Below are 19,034 nucleotides of genomic sequence, written 5' to 3'. Positions count from 1 at the left end.
CCTAAATATATTCCTCTATGAAGTAAAACATGCTTACAGTTCTTCCAAACCACGTCTGTCTCGTATTTCAAACACACACTAAACACATGTAATGAAATGGAGTAGGCATTTAATAAGTGCAAGCCATATCGATGGCCTATCCAACAAGCAGTCCTAGAACAAATGTTTTTTATTTCCTCTGCTTAAGTCATTACTGATTTTATGTTCAAGAAAATATAAGGTATACAGGCAAAAAGTGGCTTCACCATAACAGTGGCACTATTGCCACCTGCTGTCAGACAGTATTCATGGCATCCCAAAACACCTCAAACATCACAACTGAAGTTAGAGACTTCCAAGGAATCTAACTTTGCAGGTGTTTTCCCTGTGTGTTGCTAGTTTTCTCTAGAAAGGACGCACACAAAAAAGGTCCAGGGCAACCACGGCATGAAGGATCAATAATCACGTTGATGCAATAGTTAGTAAAGTCCACATTACAGTCCTAGAATACAGGAAAGAAGTTCTACTAACAGGAGAAAGGATTTTACATCACCACCCCCTCAAACCACAAAAAGCAGTGTCAGAGGACAAAGAAGCTAAAAGAGAAGATGATACAGTGAAAGACCTGATGTTTCACGGCCTATTACTATTCCCCTTAATTCCTGAACACTGCTAGAAACCCAGATCTCCAGCAGAGCCTGCTTGCTCTGACCACCCTGCTTGCAAAACGTAGAGTCCCTAGTTTTAAGGGGATAGATAGTGTGCTTAGTTTGAGCATCCAAGCACGAACCTGAGCAGCTAAGGGATCAAGTGAAAGCACAAACACTAAAATATGAGTTACTTCTAAACCTGACAAGTCACCTATGATCCAAGTAGTGTCCCCTACTCCCACCCATTTTTTCCACTCCAGAAAGCGTCAAAGTTACCTGAAATGTTTCATTTGTATTCATAAAGCTCCTAAGCAGTTTGGTTTTGGGTTTTTTTGTGAACAACAGTATCAGCAACACATGGTGTATATAGACAACTATTGCCCCAGGGAGCCTAGAAATATATCAGGGACAATAAATGGGTTCAACGATGGATGCACAAAGAAATCAGGAGAACATACTGGTCTAGGCAAAAGATAGTGGCCTGAAAGCATTAACACTGATAAAGACCAGACTGTTAATAACTCCAGGTACTATAGACCATCAGGTTCAATTAGGCTACTAAAATGTCTACCTTCCCCATTTTATGTTGGATTTTCATAAAACTACCAGACTATGCTGATTCCAGTCAGAGGAGATACTTGGCCATCTAACTTTGTGCCAGGGTTATTTCATAGAATCATAAACCAGTTTGGATTGGAAGGGACCTTCAAAGATCATCTAGTTCAACCCCCCCGCCATGGGCAGGGACATCTTTCACTACATCAGGTTGGAAAAAATCCCATCCAGCCTGAACTTGAACACTTCCAGTGGTAGGGCACCCACAACTTCCCTAGGCAACCTGGTTTAAATATTTAGATATCCTGCACCCTCATCTCATTCTACTCAGACTTCTACGTCATGGTGGAATAACACGAAGTCAAACAGCATTGCTCTGAACCTCAACTTGCTATGCACCTGGTGCCTCAGTCCACAACCTGCTAGTCTAAGGAGCCTTCTGAGTGCACTGTTCAAATGGAAAGGGTATTTTCTTCTCTACCGCTTTTTTTTTATGGCTTCTCAGTAAGTCAGTGAACCCTCACAGCCCACTGCTTGTTAACGTGAAGTGCCCTCTGTTTGAAGTATCTGGCCATATAGCAGGCTGATAGGCAAAGCTTTCCTTGTAGGCATGCATGGTTTAGGTCTTCATTCCATCACCTGAGTCTCTCAGCTCACAGGCACAACACATGATTCAGCAGGATAATTCCCAGGCCCTCATCTGAGGCACAAACCCACCCAGAAGCCCTTTCTGTTAGTTGACATCAGCAGAATATATTTGCACATTGAGAACAATTCACCTCAATCAATTTCTCCCTCCCAAAGCACCCCAGAACAAATGAAAGTTCATTCCTGCCGTGCATCTGCAGCACTGCTAATCCTTTATTTTTTTGTTCTTAAATTTTAAGTTATACTAATTATACCTGGGTTATTCTCAAATTATATTGTGACCATACTTGCTGCAGTACAATTCTAGTTAGTCTTAATCTTAAACCTTCGCCACATCCTTCGAGCAAATTGTGTTTGACAGCAGCTTAAGTAATCCACCTATATTAAACTGCATCTGTAGCTGTACTTCTGTTTGGTTTCATTCTCTTGATCACTGCCACTTTACATAGATTTTTAGTTTTCATCCAAATGAGTATGACACTAAAAGGAAGAACTACACTGAAATTAGACAAAAACAGAGGGCAAGTTTAACCGTGTCTACTACTCAACAGCTGTGCTTAAAGCACTTTCCACAGAAAATAGTAACAGACTCACTCACAGATGTCATGATTAAGAATGACCGATTCCCTCAACTATTAACACTGACTTTTCTGATGACTAAGTGGGGACTTTATATAAATTAGTCTGGGGCTAATTGCAAAAACAGACAATTGCATCAACTGTAAATTAATTTGAGAAGCCTTTGATTAACACCACAGTCTGCTCACACTAAAGATGAAAACCAAATTAACAACAATGTTAGCATTATTAGTTCTATTCCTAGAGGAAATTACAACAGTAAGTTACATAGACAGATGCCAGATGACTCCATGCAAGAGATTTCAATACAAGTTTTCAGTTTCCCTATCTGTACACAAAACATTAAAAACATGCTTACAAAACATGCAAAACATGCTACTAGACAAATTCACTAAGACGCTCCCAGCATAAGCAACCATTTGTGTTTAGCTCAGTTGGAAAAAAGCCACCAAAACAACCCACAAAATCAAGTGTTAATAAATGCAAACATCCCACGCAAAAATCCTGTAAGCAACTTAAGGGTAGATGTTATGTTCTGCTGACTCCACTTTCAATAGCAGGAACATTTGAGTTAAGGGACTTATTTTCATAGCCAATGAAGTGCTGAAGAATAATTTCAAATAAGCTCCAGAGTAAAAACTACTGGTCACTGCAAAACAAAGAGGTAGAGTAAGTATGTACACAATACTAGTTCAGGCCCAGTGACTGACTAAAATACCTTCATTATATTCAGACAGGCCACTTCTGAAGTAATATCTACTTCAGAAGCTACAAGATGAAAATTGTGTGATAAATTAAGTTGCCAAATGAATTCGATTAGCAATCAGTGAAATTGCCTGATGTCAGATCTGTTCTAGCTTAGAATCCATCCTTTTTCCCCCCCCACCTGTTCATTAAGCACAGAGTTCAAGGCAAATGCAGTGACTGATTGCACATTAACAAGCTGTTTATGTGGAAAGACACAGTTCAGCCACTATCTATACTTACACACTCATTTAAGCATAATTCAGTGATAATGTATTTGGTTCCCAGCTTCAACACATAGTAATTCTACCTTGATGTGTAATTTTGGACTTGAGAAAAATGGGATGCCTCAAAATTAAGCAATCAGATTATACTTCAAGGTCAAGGCCATGAAAAAAGAGTCCAGAAGAAAATCTGCTGCTATCTCCAGTCACAAAAACTGAGAAAGATAGTACTGTTACAGTAATATACTTGAACATGGCTGTGAAGTCAGAAGCCTGGGGGAAGAAAGCCATATTTCATTAGGGAAAGTTGAGACTTAATACAACAAGGGCTATTTCATCCTCTCTGCTGAGCCATGCAGAGGCTCTGGTCAAAACCAGCCCTGCAACAAGCAAAGCAAACAGCATATTTGAAACTGAACATTTTCCAGTTCCACATGGTTCCAGTACCGGGACAAGGAGCTACAGCAGGATAAGCATTTCAAACTCTTACAAATTCGTTAAAAAGATTCAGATGTAATTCACTCCCTGAAAACACCTCTTGCCTCTTAAAGCCATCAAGACATCCTCCCTTCTGCATGCCTTCACTTGGCTGGCCCTGCAGAATATGCCAAGGAAGCTAAGAAATTTGTGCAGTGTGTGTCTGCCAAACCTGCATACCCAGCTGAAGTGACTCACTGCCAATACGTAGATGGTTTCCTGTAGAGGAAACATCCTCTTTAACAGTATGAGGTTCAGTAACTAAATTACAGCATCAGAAGTTAATTAAAAAAAAGTATAAAGAGTTGTTTACTTCTTTTCTTCACTAACTCTTTTCAGTATTTATCAGAGCGAGATTTTACTTCCCATTTGGTTTCTCATACAGAAAAAATATTCCCTTTAAAAAGTGACAGTTACTCCCCAAACTTTGGAGGATTAGAGATTATTCCAGCATTTAAGTACAATTTAGAGGGAGCGACCTAGTTGCTGTAACTGTACCAACTGTCCAACTGCTAATTTAGAAGCAACACTATAGACTCATTACCAGAAATATCTACTTGATTAGAATTGATCACCTTCCTTTTTCCTAAAGATTAAAGGTTTCTGTTCTCAGTACCATACTTTTGTACAGATATGCAAGAATATTTTTCAAAGCTAAGAAGAAATAACATTTCTTCTAGTTCTGTGAGTCATCCTCTTTCTCCCAATCAAATAAAAGTAAGGATAATCCTTTTCCCCTCCCCCACATAATCGTTTCCCCTCAATCTTGCTCCTAGTAAAAACTCACTCACAAGCACATCAGTACATACTTTCTCATCTTAGAACCAGGCCAGTAAGATTTATTAACAGGTAATAAGTGAATGAATACCCGAGGTCAGTAGTGATGAAGTGCTGCTTAAGGTATATTAGGTACATAGACATACATATCACACCCACTCCAAAAACGCAACTCCTTTATCTACTTCAGATATTAAAAGTTACTGCATATGATAAAACATGTTTTTCCCCATATTTATTAAAAATGCAGAGGAAATTTAGTATTTACTGCTTGGCTAATACTATAAATATTGCACAATTTATATTTCAAACCTTACTGAGGCTTTTACTGCTTATTTCTGTATTTTGGGTTGGCTGCTCTGAGCAGAATAAGCTCCACAACTGGTGGACTAATCCTTTTTGGTTTTCCAGCAGGCCCAGGAAACTTCAGCCAGGACCAGTGTTACATCAGACCCACCTAAGTTATGAAACCATCGTATTATACCATCCAGAATATTTAAATTAGTAGAGGCAGCAGGCAAGCAGACTCAGAAGGAAACAGTTGGGTGGGTTTTTTTTGGTTTGTTTTTTTTTTTTTCTCTGTGTGTGGGGGGGTGTGGGTTTTTTTGGTTTGGGTTTTTTTTTTTTTGTTTTTTTGGTTTTTTTTGAGTCACAACTCGGAGCATACCCCACTTATTTTGGACTGCTACTAAATTAACTGCCAGCAGAGACACTTGCTCCCCAAATCCATATCCTTAGAGAAAGCTCAGAAACATTAAGGTGGAGGGAGCTGGCAAGGTGGTATGTGTGGCATTACACATTCTGTGGCTTTAGTGTTCCAATACTATCTGTAGCTATTTTTCTCACATAGCCCACTCAGTCCACAGAAATACCTTCTATCAGGAAATGCCTGCAGTATGAATAAAATGTGTGTTAAACAGATGCAGAAAGGGGCAGGGGGACCAAATAACCTCCTCCTCCCTCCCCTGAACTCACACACACATCTCCCAAGCTCATTTCCCATGGATTATTTGGAAGTTGGCTAATTGTGGTTATCTGGCTTCCAGGTGCTGGCAGCACTTTTGGCATCAGGATGAACTGACATGCGGGAAAATTTAATTTGTTTAAAAGGCCAGTCAGCATCGATTTACACAGTAAGCACATGCTTCAGGAACAGCCTGTTCACATTCTTAGAGTGTAATACTGAAAGAGCAGAAAAATATATAGCAGTAAACACAAGATTTTTGTACAAATCTTAGCCAAATCCTTAAAAGAAAAAAAGGAAATTAACATAATAGAACACCTTAAGCAAAACATCAAGTTAAAGTCATATTTGTCTACAATGCAATTAGTAGCAAGGAAGGTTTCAGTAACTATTCTGGAAGGATAACACCTTTACAGCGGTAGGTACTTGACATAGATTTTAGCAAAGTGGCTTATCAGCCCCTTTTTTCAGCTACCTTCTCCATCACGGTGCATCTCAGGTTAACTCTCACTCTCTTCAGAAGCCAGAAAATAGATCCTCGCTCTGATCTCAAATTATTTCGGTGGCTGTTTTGATATGGCTGTTTTGATGATGAGCAAAGACACTAACTTTTACTTCCACTTTACCTCCACTGTTTCCACAGTTGTCCTCTTAACACCAAATATTTGTAAAACACTTTTGGAAAGTAACTAACATTCAGTTTGTCTGTTAAATCTAGGAGAAAAGTGGATCCTTTTGTAGCAGTGCTCATCAGCGGTATCTTGGTCTTTAGCTACATAAGATCACTGTTAGCACCTTTGTTAGTCTCCGAAAAGAAATTAAGTTATTACTGCAACTGTCTCACTTGTATGTGAGAAAGTGAACAGGGAAACAGAATTCAGAGCATAAGGTAAGCTACTAAATTTAACAGAAGTTTGATAGTATAGCTCAGAAATAAACCTGGCCATACTCCCAAGAGTCACGCTGCCTGGATACACAAAGGAGGGCCAGTATAAAGTCAATGCTATAGGCAAGTTACTGCACATATTCTCACACCCCCATTTAACTAAGTAAATCCATTTGTGTCTCATTTACCCCTCATAGGCAGGTATTAGAAAATTTAAGGTTTTCTGCTAATGCGTATCCAAATCTCAAGACAACTTGAACCACCTGGCACCCTTCCACAGCCCCAGAATTTGCTGTACTATTTATTCCCTTTACTCAACACACATTTTGTTGTTTGTGTAAGTCAATGTAAATTAAAATTCAAACTTTAAGTATCTTCCTGTTGCTTTAATTTGTATATGACTTGCTGTATGTTAAACTACTTATTACAGGAGGTAGTTAACAGAATTCCTAAATTCAGAGACAAAAGCTCAAGCGGGTCTCTTCCCTCCTTCCCCCTGCCATTTGCATGCCCTAGGTTAGGGAGGGTGTCAGTCATTAACATTCCGGGTAGACAAAAGGCTTCAAGTAAGCAAAGAACTTGCACAGATTCACCTCTAAAAAGTCTGTCTCCTGTTCCACGTTCAACTGGCTGCATTTTACTCATCTTGCAGACAGAAGCTGGTACTGTGGGATTGCGTTAGTTACACCATAAGAACATCTGCAAGACTGAGCTTTCCAAAGGAGAAACAGAACATGACTACTTTTTGCTTTATCTCTTTGAGGCTTTGATAATTTTAATTGCAGAAGGAAAGACAGTGGCGTTCTTTGCAAAAGTGTCAGAGTACAGAAACATGTTTTTAGGTACCATCCAAGAGACACTACAATTTGACTGAAACCTGTTTGATTTAAAAAAAATTCTCATACAGCAACTGGATTTTTTGCATAATATAGATCTTGAACCAAAACATCCTCCTCGTTAAGCTTTCCAGCTACCCTCCACTCCTCCACAATAAGTGGAAAAAGTTTAACTTCAAAAGAAAAAACGTAACACTGAAACCATGAACAAATCAAAGGCTTACACTCAAATTTTAATTACTGCATTGACATATAGAAAAGATTTGAATTTTCAAGGTAACTGTAACAATTCATAATAGTTAACATATTATGCATTTTAGGAACTACAAAAGATTACAGAAGAGAGCTAGAAGAATCTCAAAAACCAACCCGTACCAGTGTCCTGACCTAGGATTGCTGCTACATATAAGCCTGACATCATGGAGTATCACCAACTTTCCAATAAACAATTTTACCAACATTAATCTGAATCTCTCATTAGGCCCAAACCCAACTCCTCTTCATCTTACTTATAGAAGAAACCAGTAGAAACAACTGCTTTCTTTCTGCCAATAGCCTTCTAGATACTTGAAGAGTCTTAAGTCCTTCTTTAGGTCTTTCAGCCTCAGTTTTACTGCGTCATTTTGAGTGGTCTTTAATCCTTTTCTCAAAGTTACATTAATATGTGCTGATTTTAATTGAGTTCTATTTTTTTTTATTTCTACACAGATAGATATGTTCCTTACCAGGATGGCAGGCAAGTTTACAGGTAGATAATGTAATCGGTAGACTGGGATAGACCAGCAGACTGGTTTTTAGACAAGAGATAGGGAGAAAACCCCTTTAAATCAAGGAAAATAAAGTATTCCAATTCTGAAGCTAATCTACAACCAGTTACAGCCTGTAATTCAACGGAGATCTATGAACAAAGAGAATCTAAATATAAATCAAATCGAAAAAAGTATGCTAATATTGACTTACTGTAGAGCAATAAAGTAAGGAAGTCAGCCAGAGCACTACTGGAAATATCATCTTGAAAGAATCGGGAGAAGGGGGAGGAATTAAAATATTAAAGCTTCAGAGGCTTTGCCAACATAGTGAGGAGAGGATCGTGTTACTACATGGATGCTACCATATTGTTTGTCTGCAATTTGGAAAGGCTTTTGTGCCTTAGTAAACTAGAAGATTAATCAAACAACTTGTGCATGGAGATACCATCCTCGTTACTTTGAGTGCAAAAATGCATTCTGAGATAACCAAAGATTGTACCTGTACTTCACAAAAGCCAGTAGCATGTCTCCACTGTAAAGTGGGAGTTAGGCAGAGAGAAACAACATCAAACAATTCAAGAGTCTGTTTACTAACTTCCACACTGTAAAAGCAAACGTTTCTGCACTCTTCACAGACATGAGACAGTATCTCCACATAGCTTTTTAGTGTGGTAAGCCATTTTGGCCAATAGAACCTTGGGAATCTCTGCACTTGATTCCATCACAGAGAAGATACTGCAATACGTTTCCTTCCAATAAATTAATAATACCAAAAATTATTTATTGAAAATTAATCAATAATCCTAACAACTAAGAACAATGCCAGCTAAATACTAGGAGGGGGAAAGAATTTCCAGGCTTGGGATACACAAACTGTATTCTTTTTAGGGTGGGGAGCACAGGCAAGATTTAGCTGGGGCATGTGTGTAGGGGGAAACCTTCCCATAGTCTTTCCCAAACAGCCAAATTAGCTTATTATAACCTAGTGCACAAATGAATTAATTACAGAGTCATTTCCCCCCTGCTCTTTTGTCACAAGAAGATGCTATGCAGAGTTCTTCACCTATGTTGCATACACATAGACATGGTCACTAAGCAAGAAGTAGTACTAAAATATTTATAACACTGTAGGTCACAACCAAAAATTTGAAAGACACTACCTCCCTTCAAGAAAGCAAATATCCAAGCCACATAAAATGGAAAAATCAGTTTTCTCATCACCTTATTGATAAGGTTTTCACATCACCTAGTCCACAAATGTCTAGATTTATAAAAACCAACCAGAATGTACTGCAGTAATTTAGTATCAAAGTTCAGCTTTCTACAGTCTCGAGTTTGAGGCCTCAGCTACTCAACCTAAGTCAAAAGATGGATGCAAGATCACCATTTTTTTCTTGGCAACTATGCTATTACAGTTTTGCAATATTCCTTCACACAGCAAAGGCACAGAGGATGAACAGATGCAATATAGAGAAATTGGGAAAAACAAGTATGTAGTGTCCAGCTGACTTCCACAGGACATACCAATTCTACACAACTTTTCAAAGTTCAAACATTTAACGTGACACTGTAAAGAATTGTAAAGACATAATATAAAACATTTAACCACCTACCAGCATTAACGATGGCATCAACTTCAAGCAGTGTAATGTCACCTCTATAGAGGGAGACTTTCTCGCTCAGACTTTTCTTCCCCTGCAGAACATCTTCAGCATTTTCACCTACAAAACAAGAAAGCAGTAAAACCAGATTACAAACGTGGGTCTGAGATCTCTATTTGTAAGTCCAGAGCGGGTATCAGCAGTTCCAGTTACACTACTGCTTTCAGACTGCAGCATCTCTCAGTTTTGCCTAGAGAGGGCACTGGTAACCCACAAAAATACCAGCACTTACCTAAAAATCACACTACTTGCTTTTTATTTATTTTCAAAAAAAAGCTACTATGAAGCACTGATTCCTTGCCCACATACTGTTTGATTAAAAAACTGTATACACATACACTTTTTTTTGAGCTAGAATCAAATAATTTTATTTGGTTACCATAAGTGTGCAAATTACAAAAAAATAAGAATTAGTTAAGATAATCCTCCCACTGAAGCGATAACTTATCCAAACCAAAATTATTCAGAACACGTACAATTACTCTTGAGCATGGCATTTGCCAGCAACCCCAAAATTCAGAACTAACCCTGGCAGCAGATAGTGAGGAAAAGAAAAATCTGAACAAAACCACCAGTAAATCTAAACTTGGAGCTTTGCCATCTTAAATTGCTGAACTAGAAGGCGGGGGGTGAAGACACAACACACTTTAGCTCTCAAAAGATTCATTACTAAAAAATGTTATAACATGTCCCTTATTGCAGTAAACTCTTTATTTCTGCATCACCAATTCACTTCATCTGCATCATACTCAATCTATAGAACTGTTCAGTTACCTCAAACACTTCTATGAACACATACTGGCAAAAAGCTTAACACAGTCTTACATTGTTAAGACATCCACATCATTAGCAAACAACTAATGAGAGAAGGAAAGATTGCTTAATTGATTTTTTAAATTATTAACGTTTTTGAAAATTAATTCTTTGACACAAGCCAAGTCTAAAGATGCCAGCATCATTCATACATTGACCAGAAATAGAACTGCATTGCTAAAGTAAAAAATTAAGTGGGAAACAGTTCTCAATCTTCAAAACAAGTGCAATTTTTTTGTAAGAAAAAAACTCTCAAGAGAAGATTTAGTCAGAAGGCATAAGTCCAAACAAACCTGGCCCACTAGTTTTCAACTCAGTCTTCATTTTAATCAATTTCCACAAATTTTGGTATACCTGCTCAAATTCGTCAGCATTATAAGCAACTGTAAGTAGAAATAAAAAAGTTGCATTTATTTTAGGTGTTCCTTCTCCAACTTCAGCACAAAGGACTGGTATCAGAAATGGTTTATCTCAACCACTCCTAAATAACCACTCTCACTCAATTCTACTTTAGATTAGCTATTGCACACCTAGCGCAAAATCCATGCCACCTCCAACAAAAGATACACTGCCACTGTCGCTTACATTAGCATAAAGATAGTCTTGTATTCAAGTGTGGATATTCAGGAGTTTAATTCCAGTATTTGGCTCCTACAGCAACTATTCCACTGCCAACAGAACACACTCAGTGTCTTAGCCAAAGCAAAGAAAGTATTTCTGTGAAAAGGTATCAAGTTTTCATTATCATGTTAAGAACCTTGTACTACTCTAAACTACAAGTTGTACTGTTCACCCATTTTTCTACAGAAGATAACGACTGCAGTTAGCTGTTGCGTTGTATTAAAATAAAAATCAGCTGTGACAGATTTAGTCTGATTTATCATCTGCTTTCATGTTAACTGCATTCTGTTGCAAGTAGGACAGTTGTTTTCCCCATCCCTCCCCAGAGAGCATCCTACTTGAGCTCTGTCAAAGTTAAAATGCACACTGTCGTCGTCCCCCTCCACCTTCTGCCCAAATCCCGAGTTACTGCAACGCTAGTTAACATCAAATCAAAACACATGAAATTCTTTAAATTAAGACCATTAAATAGAAAGTACAGTTTGGATCCTACAGCATCTGTGCCAATACAATACAAAAACAAATAACAAAAAATCCACCAGGAAGAGTCATGAGAAGACACTACACAATAAAAAAAAACCTAATTCTCATTATCACCAATTTGAGTCAGAGCGAAAGCAGAGATGTCCCTTAGTCAATCTACCAGCAAGGTCATCTAACTCTTTCTATAGGGTGACACACAAGACGGTGTTGCGCGCAACAGTGCTGCCTCCCAATTTTCTATCCTCCACAGCCTTTACAAGTTTGCCTTTAGTGCTCACTCTTTCCAAGTACTGAATATATTTGCGCATGGTTCTCCTGAGACTCCTTCCTCATGGAAAAGCATTAGTAAATTCACTGCCTCATGAGAGAAAAAAACAACACACTTTTATATGATCTACCATGCCCTCTTCAGCAAGGCCCTCACCTGCCCCACAGTTGTTGGAAGAGCCCTGATGACCACTGTCTTTAATACAGCTCAGCAGTAAAAGCATCTGCTGCCCTGTACATCTTTGATAGATTACCCTCATTTTTTTCCAATAGAAGCCCTATTTAACAGAGGATTTTTTCTAGTTGTTCCAGAAGGATGCTCAACACTGACAGAAGTCATGGAGAGCCAAGCCTCATTCACAAAGACACTCAACAAGTGTCCCAAAATGCTGCTGATTACAAAAGTAATCCAAATTATCATACAAACAGTTGTAGAAGAGATGACCATTTTTGTTTTGCCATCTGCTAGCTCTCTGGGGCTGTCAGACAACATTTCTTAAAAAGTCAAAACTGATATCTGATATGGGTTATTTGCTTCTCGTGTAGTCAGTTTAGTCATTCTGGCAGGGACACTGAAGTCATTCCTGGCTGTTATAAACTCACTTCCCACCTTTGTTTCCCATATCTTCCTTCATCACACATTTTTGTCTGCTTCTCAGATTAAAAAAAAAAAAAAAAAAAAACAAAAAAAAACACCATGCACTCATTTTCTTCAAATTCTCTTCCCAAGGTAATGATAAATCTCAGATCTCTGAGTAAGTACAGTAAGCCCTCAAATATGCCAAAGAAACTCAAATGCCGTAGGTATTAACCTGTAATTCATGGTACAGTAACTCAGTAAGGACAAGCCAGCAATTCCAGGGCATTGCTTTTTTCGCACACCATGCGTACATACTAGCACATTAATAAAAATCCTAATGTTATACTAAGGAATAAAAATGGGAATAAAATGTAAAATGGTAATTGAAATTAACCAGACTATTGCTGCTATAGTTATTTTTGTAAAGCCCTACCCTTATTACAGTTAAAAGCTTAACATTAACTATACTAGGTTTAGAGAAACTAAGAAACAGGATTTTGAATAATGTGTTATTGTTTCACAAGAAGGATGTACCCATCCAAAGTAGGACCAGAGAGTGATGAATCGTAAGAATAGCTAGCGAGCTACCAAAAGTTGCTTTCACTTGCTAAAAGAAACAGGTAACCAGAGGACAGGTAATTCCAGCAGGGGTAGATCGCAACCACCGACTCACGGACCACCTACCCCAATTATACCCCAGACTGAAAAGATGAAGAAACTGTGCATGCATACTAATTTACATGCTGGACAAAGGGACTTTCACCAATCATTCAATAGAATAACAATGCATATGTATTAAGGAGTTGGATATGTTAATACCATGTATACAAATAACTGTCAATTTGTGAACAAGGTGTGCTGTCTTGGGACAGACACTCATGTTTGCACAAATTTGCAATAAAATACCTCTGCTCTGTGTGTATATTGGCATATTGCACACCAGGTAAATGAGCCCTGACTTTTGAGACAACAGACACCCCACAAATGCTCTAGGTCCTCCCCTAGACCCCAGCCTCAGGAATATATTTGAGTTGAAAATCTTCACCATGGACAGCTGAGAATTTTTGTCCCACCACAGTTTTTCTCTCCAGATCCACCCCATCACCTTCCATTCCTCTGTCTACGCAACCCAACTCCCTGAGCTTTTTCTCCTAGGTCACACCCTTTGGGCTTTTAACCATGCTTCCAATATGTCTGAGCTCTTTCTAGCCATATCTTTCTTGAAGTGTGAAGTTTATCAGCCAAGGTCTTAACATCAAGTACAGCAAATAGGCAGTACCATCTCTCAGCTTTACTTACAACTCCATCTAGCTTGCATAAAAGCAAGAGGAACCTTACATCTTACACATAAGCAGAAAAACACCTTCAATTTAGTAAACAAAAACTGCTTGGAAAGAAAATGCATGAAGTTCTTCAGAACTAAGAGGAAAAAGGACTTTCAGAACAGCTCACTAGAGGGAGCCCCCATAAAGGGCATGAATATGCTCAGCTGGTGCAATGGAAAGGGATGGTACAAACTTAACTGTTGTAAAAATCAATTCTGAAACACAGCCACTGCTAAAAAGGCTAGTACACTTTAAAGCACCTTAATTTTTGAAACTGGTCTCAGACATCTAATTACAGAAATCCCTACAGCAATACCAAAGAGCTTGCAACCAGAGGGAGGAGAAAAACCTACAGCTGGAAGAGCTTCTGTTTAAAACACATTTTCATTTTAGAACTATTGGATAATGAAAGAGTAGAGCACACACAAAGTAGTCAAAGTAGTTTTTAAAACCCCATAGGATAAAGCAATACCTATGGCAAAGTAAAATGCTCTTGGCACTCCATAAGCAGAAGCAGACAAGAGAAGAAATGAAAGAAAGAACAAGTGAAAAGGATTTACAGCAGCTAGGCTCACAGGCTTGCACTACTAAAATGAAATTTTGTTTAACAAGTCAGACAATGTTTTGAGTTTTTTTTTCCCTCTAGTTCTTAAAAACAGGAGTAACAGACTGAATTACAAGAAACAAAGTCAAAAACAAGAGTTTCATAATTTATAGCCAGTTTTTTAATTCACAGCTGAAGGGAACAAATTCATTCCAGCTTAAAAATCGATATTAAGTCTCTCCGCTATCTCATCCCTGCTACAACAGTTACTAGTAGAAACACGTATCCAGACAAGGAAGGCTTCTCCCATAGCAGTCTAACTCCATCTGGAAACAGCACTGGAAGAGCCTGAGCAAGGGACAAAGCGTTCCAACATCGACCCCAGACAAGAGCAAGCCCTTCCACTCCTAGGAGAATCCTCAGCAAAAGGCTGGATTGAAACACTGTTCCACTTTTCTTGGGCTGCTGAAAAAACAAAGGAATTGAAAGAGCTTTAAGAATGTATCTGACCACAGGGAAAGGTAGAGCAACCACCCTACTATATGCTCTGTGCACTTTTCAGTGGTTTGGTTTTGGTTTTTTTTTTTTCTTTTTTTTTTTTTTTTTTTTTTTTACAAATGTCTTGTACATATTAAAAGCGACAAACTATTAGCAACTACTAACCTCACATTTAGCACAGCTTTCCATTCCATTTGTTTCTGCATAGGCTTATGGAACATTAGAAAAGACAGATCGTAAGATCTGTTACATTACATGCCTGCTTCTACTCCTGCTAAACATGAATGATTGTACAGGAGAGGCAATTCCTCATCTAAATCAAGATAAGAATTATTTCCATATGTTCCATCACCAGGGGGAAAGCATTCACAGATGCACTCCAGTAATTCAGATTTGTAGTACAGATTTGCTCTATCACTTCTTGGACTTCAAGAAGATCAGAACCTAAGCACAAGGAAGAAACATCTGTTCCAGACAAATCACCTTCTACCTAGCCAAAACTGCAGCATGACATGCAAGTCAAAGGTATTCAATGATGAACACCAACACCTTCTCCCTGGCTAAACACTCTACCAATATGCTCCGTTTCAGCTAATTACAACGTGGCATAATTGGCTTAGCCAAGGACTACAGCCAAGTACAAAGCTTGAGGCATACAGACACCACAAATCACAGAACGGATGAGGTTGGATTAGACCTCTAGAGATGACCAAGCCCAACCTCCTCACTCAAAGCAGGGTTATCCAGAGCAAGTTGTCCAGGACCCTGTTGCAGCTGGATTTTGAATTATCTCCCAAGATGGAGACTCCACAGCCTCTCTGAGCAACCTGTTTCAGTGTTCAGCCACCCTCACATTAAGTGCGTGGTTTTGTTTTCTTATGCTCAGAAAGAATTTCCTCTTTCAACTTGTGCCCATTGCCTGTGTCACTGTCTACCACTGAGAAGAGTCTAGAGCCATCTTCTTTACACCCTCCCATTATACGTTTATAAACATTGATCAGATCCCATCTAGGGCATCTTTTCTTCAGGCTAAACCCCAGCTCTCTCCTTGCAGAAGAGATGCTCCAGTCCCTTGATCATCTTTGCAACTCATCTGATGCATCAACTACACTTCCTACTTTTGTACCATTGGCAAATTTGCTGACGCTGCTCTGTCCCATCTTCCAGGCCAGGAGGTCATGGTATCTCCCATTCAAAGTTTTCCAGGAGGTATGAAATATCTCCATCTGAGGACATGAGTGTCATTTGATGTCTACTGGTTAACTGAGTGTTTTGGTTTCAGCTGCCGCTGGCAACAAAAGCGCCACGTGGCCTCCCCTCCCCCCGCCGGCGTGCGGAGGAGAATGAAAAGAAACAGGCAGAAACTGGGGGGTCGGGATAAGGGCAGTTTAACAGAACAGCAAACAAAAGAACAGGAACAACAACGATACAGATAAGGAGAAAACACGACACGAACCGCACAAGCCACAGACCCGCTCTCCCGGACAGGACCAGCGCCACGCGCTCCCGAGCTGCAAGAGAGTTCCTGCTGCGCTGCCCCCCCCACCGGAACCCAGCATGATGGCACAGGGTATGGAATACCGGGCTCTGTTTGGCCAGGTTGGGGTTGGGTCAGCCCACCCGGCTGTGCCCCTTCCTGGATTCTGGTGAAAATTAACCCTGTCCTGGCCAAACCCAGGACACTGAGGAGCCCACATCCAATGAACCACACTGTTACTGAGCTCAACAGTGCTATAACACACCCCTCTAAAGCTACTGCAAAAAGCCCAGAACTCACTCACTTGGCCCAAGTTTAAAAAAAATGTACTGATATGGCTATCAGCAGCCCATGAACAGGGTTGTAAACATAAGCCTCTACTTTTCAACCACAGGACTGAAATGGAGCCACTGAAAACTACGTTACACATTAAAGACAGAAAGAGTGATGTATCATGAGAATTAATAAAAATAGCCAGTTAGTCCTAACAACCCACACGACGCTCATGCAAGATGCAATTATTCTCCTGTTCCAAAGGTCTTGCATAGTCCTTACAGGGTTATGTTACAACCTTTTCCTCAGTCTATTCCACACAGCTCTCTATGTCCCCCAAAAACAAAACTGAGACGCTAAAAAACTCTTTAAGCCTGGGAGAAGAGGAAGGAGAGCAAATGGAGAACCTTGCCCTTTTTCTGAAGTTTTTGCAAAACCAGTGAAAACTTGGTATGGAGTGCAGAAGTACTGAAGACTGAAGTTTGAGAAAGCAGCAATAACAAATAAGGAGAACAAGCAAAGGAATACATTCTTGATTCTTATTCACAATGCAACCTGGTCTGCAGGGACATGCAATTGTCAATTCATAAATCAAAGTCTTCTCACTTCAGTGGCATGCACAGTGACAGCAAAGACAACGTAAGTAGATTGAGGCCCTAGGGTATTTGTGTTTACTCAGAGAGTCAGCATCCAGCTACTATGGTTGCTATACTTGCTTCTGCTGGCTGGAGATTCCATGATTTAGGGTCCATGGGAAAGGGTGCCACTTTAAACATGACCCAGAAGGAGCTGTGCTTTGTGTTATGTTGATACTTTTCTATAAAGCTAGACGACTACAGGTGATGCTACTTCGCTAGATTCCTTCAAAGACAAAGCAGACCACCTTTACCACAAGAGTTGTGTCTTGGTCATATCACAGCATTCACACAACTATTCCTGGTATGTTCAAATCAATCCACTACCTCCTGGGATAAAGATGAGCCTTCATCCAAAACTTACACTACCAGCAGCACAGTACTCCTTCACTCAGCTTTAGAAGCTGTCTGGCAAAAAAAAAATGCCTTTTCATGAACAACCAAGTGTTTGGTCTTCAGCAGCACCTATTTTATTTACCAAGAAGTGAAAACCCATTAACAGGTGTGAACAGCACGTACAGCATCAAGCAGAATTAAAGTAAGTTTATAGCGGAAAACCACAAATTCATTAGCTACTAAGCAGTCAGACAATTTTTACTCTACTTTCTCTGCTTTTTTAATTCCCTACTCCATTGCTAAGCAACAGCTTCTCTAGTTGAGCATTACAGCCTTTTGTAGTACTTACTGTGGAGCTTGGAAATAAAGAGTTACTACCAGCAAACTATGAAACTTCTGCAAAACTGTCAGCAAGTTATTTCACAGCATTGTCATTCAAGAACCTCTCTGCAGGAGATACAGTGACAACTGCTTACCAGATGGGAGTAGGAACTTCAGTCTTCTAGTACCATGGGACAGGTAGGTAAGTTTTTATGCAAGTATAGAAGATAAAATTTTCCACGTGAAGACATAAGGCTTGGAAGATAGTGCTTACCTTGCAGCATTTCCCCTCCCCTGCTCCCCGAGATACCACATATAATTTGCTACCCTGAGAAACAATATGGCTTCAATTCAAACAGCAAGGTATGCAAGAAAATCTTCAATATTTGAAGAGAAGTCTACCAAGACCCATTAGCATTGCAAGTCATACTTGCTTACTTTAAGGACTTGAAAAATAGGAAGTAACAGAAACTCAAAAGCAGTTACAAATTCACTAGCAGTTAGGAGAAAGATTTAGCTTGATCTTCTTCTGCATGCCTACCTGGAAAAAAACAGCACACCAAACCTCAAAATCCTTAAGTCAATATAGGCATATTCTGGTGTGCACTGCCTATTCTGTCTGGATTTAGTTATTTACAACACTTAGAAACCTTCTCCTGTAAGAACTCTAGTAGCAAAGGGGGAGCCGGGGAATACGGAACTCTAATTTTGCTTTAAATGTAACTCAGTGACAGCTACATGAAGTCCGGGGTTTGCTTTCAGTTGATGTAGATTAAGTATTCTCACAAAAGGACAGCACCGCAACACACAGTATGTTTGCATGAGAGCAGTGTCTTTTTTAGAGTACCTTATTCATACAGAAAAGGTGACATTAAGCATACAGGAATAAATGCAATGCAGGCTGAGCTGCAACTACCAGTCATATCTGTGCAGCAAATGAAAAACAAGAAACTTACAATGCCTTTACAGACTAACCTTCAGTACAAACAGACAATCAAAAAGGCCCATATTGGCATAAACAAGCCTCTGAAAAAGCAGAGGGCAGGATAAGGCAGGGAAATGTTTTAAATCAAGACAGATGTGCAACCAGTTCTACACTTCCTTCATATCTGCATTAGAAATGGACTGAGTC

The 19,034-nt window shown here is 39.4% G+C and overlaps 1 protein-coding gene across 7 annotated transcripts in view; it reads right to left on the bottom strand.

Annotated features, from left to right (window-relative positions):
- The window catches only part of MACROD2 (mono-ADP ribosylhydrolase 2), a 975,983-nt gene that overhangs the window by 943,630 nt on the left and 13,319 nt on the right, over positions 1–19,034 (bottom strand). For all 7 annotated transcript variants that reach the window (XM_075413509.1, XM_075413505.1, XM_075413506.1 and 4 more), the window contains exon 3: positions 9,682–9,789. In XM_075413509.1, coding sequence (XP_075269624.1) covers positions 9,682–9,789 — 108 coding nt within the window. The remainder of the gene's footprint in view (positions 1–9,681; positions 9,790–19,034) is intronic.

Source organism: Opisthocomus hoazin, chromosome 2 (genome assembly GCF_030867145.1).
Source record: "Opisthocomus hoazin isolate bOpiHoa1 chromosome 2, bOpiHoa1.hap1, whole genome shotgun sequence".
NCBI lineage: Eukaryota > Metazoa > Chordata > Aves > Opisthocomiformes > Opisthocomidae > Opisthocomus > Opisthocomus hoazin.
This window is presented reverse-complemented; position numbering and strand designations above follow the sequence as displayed.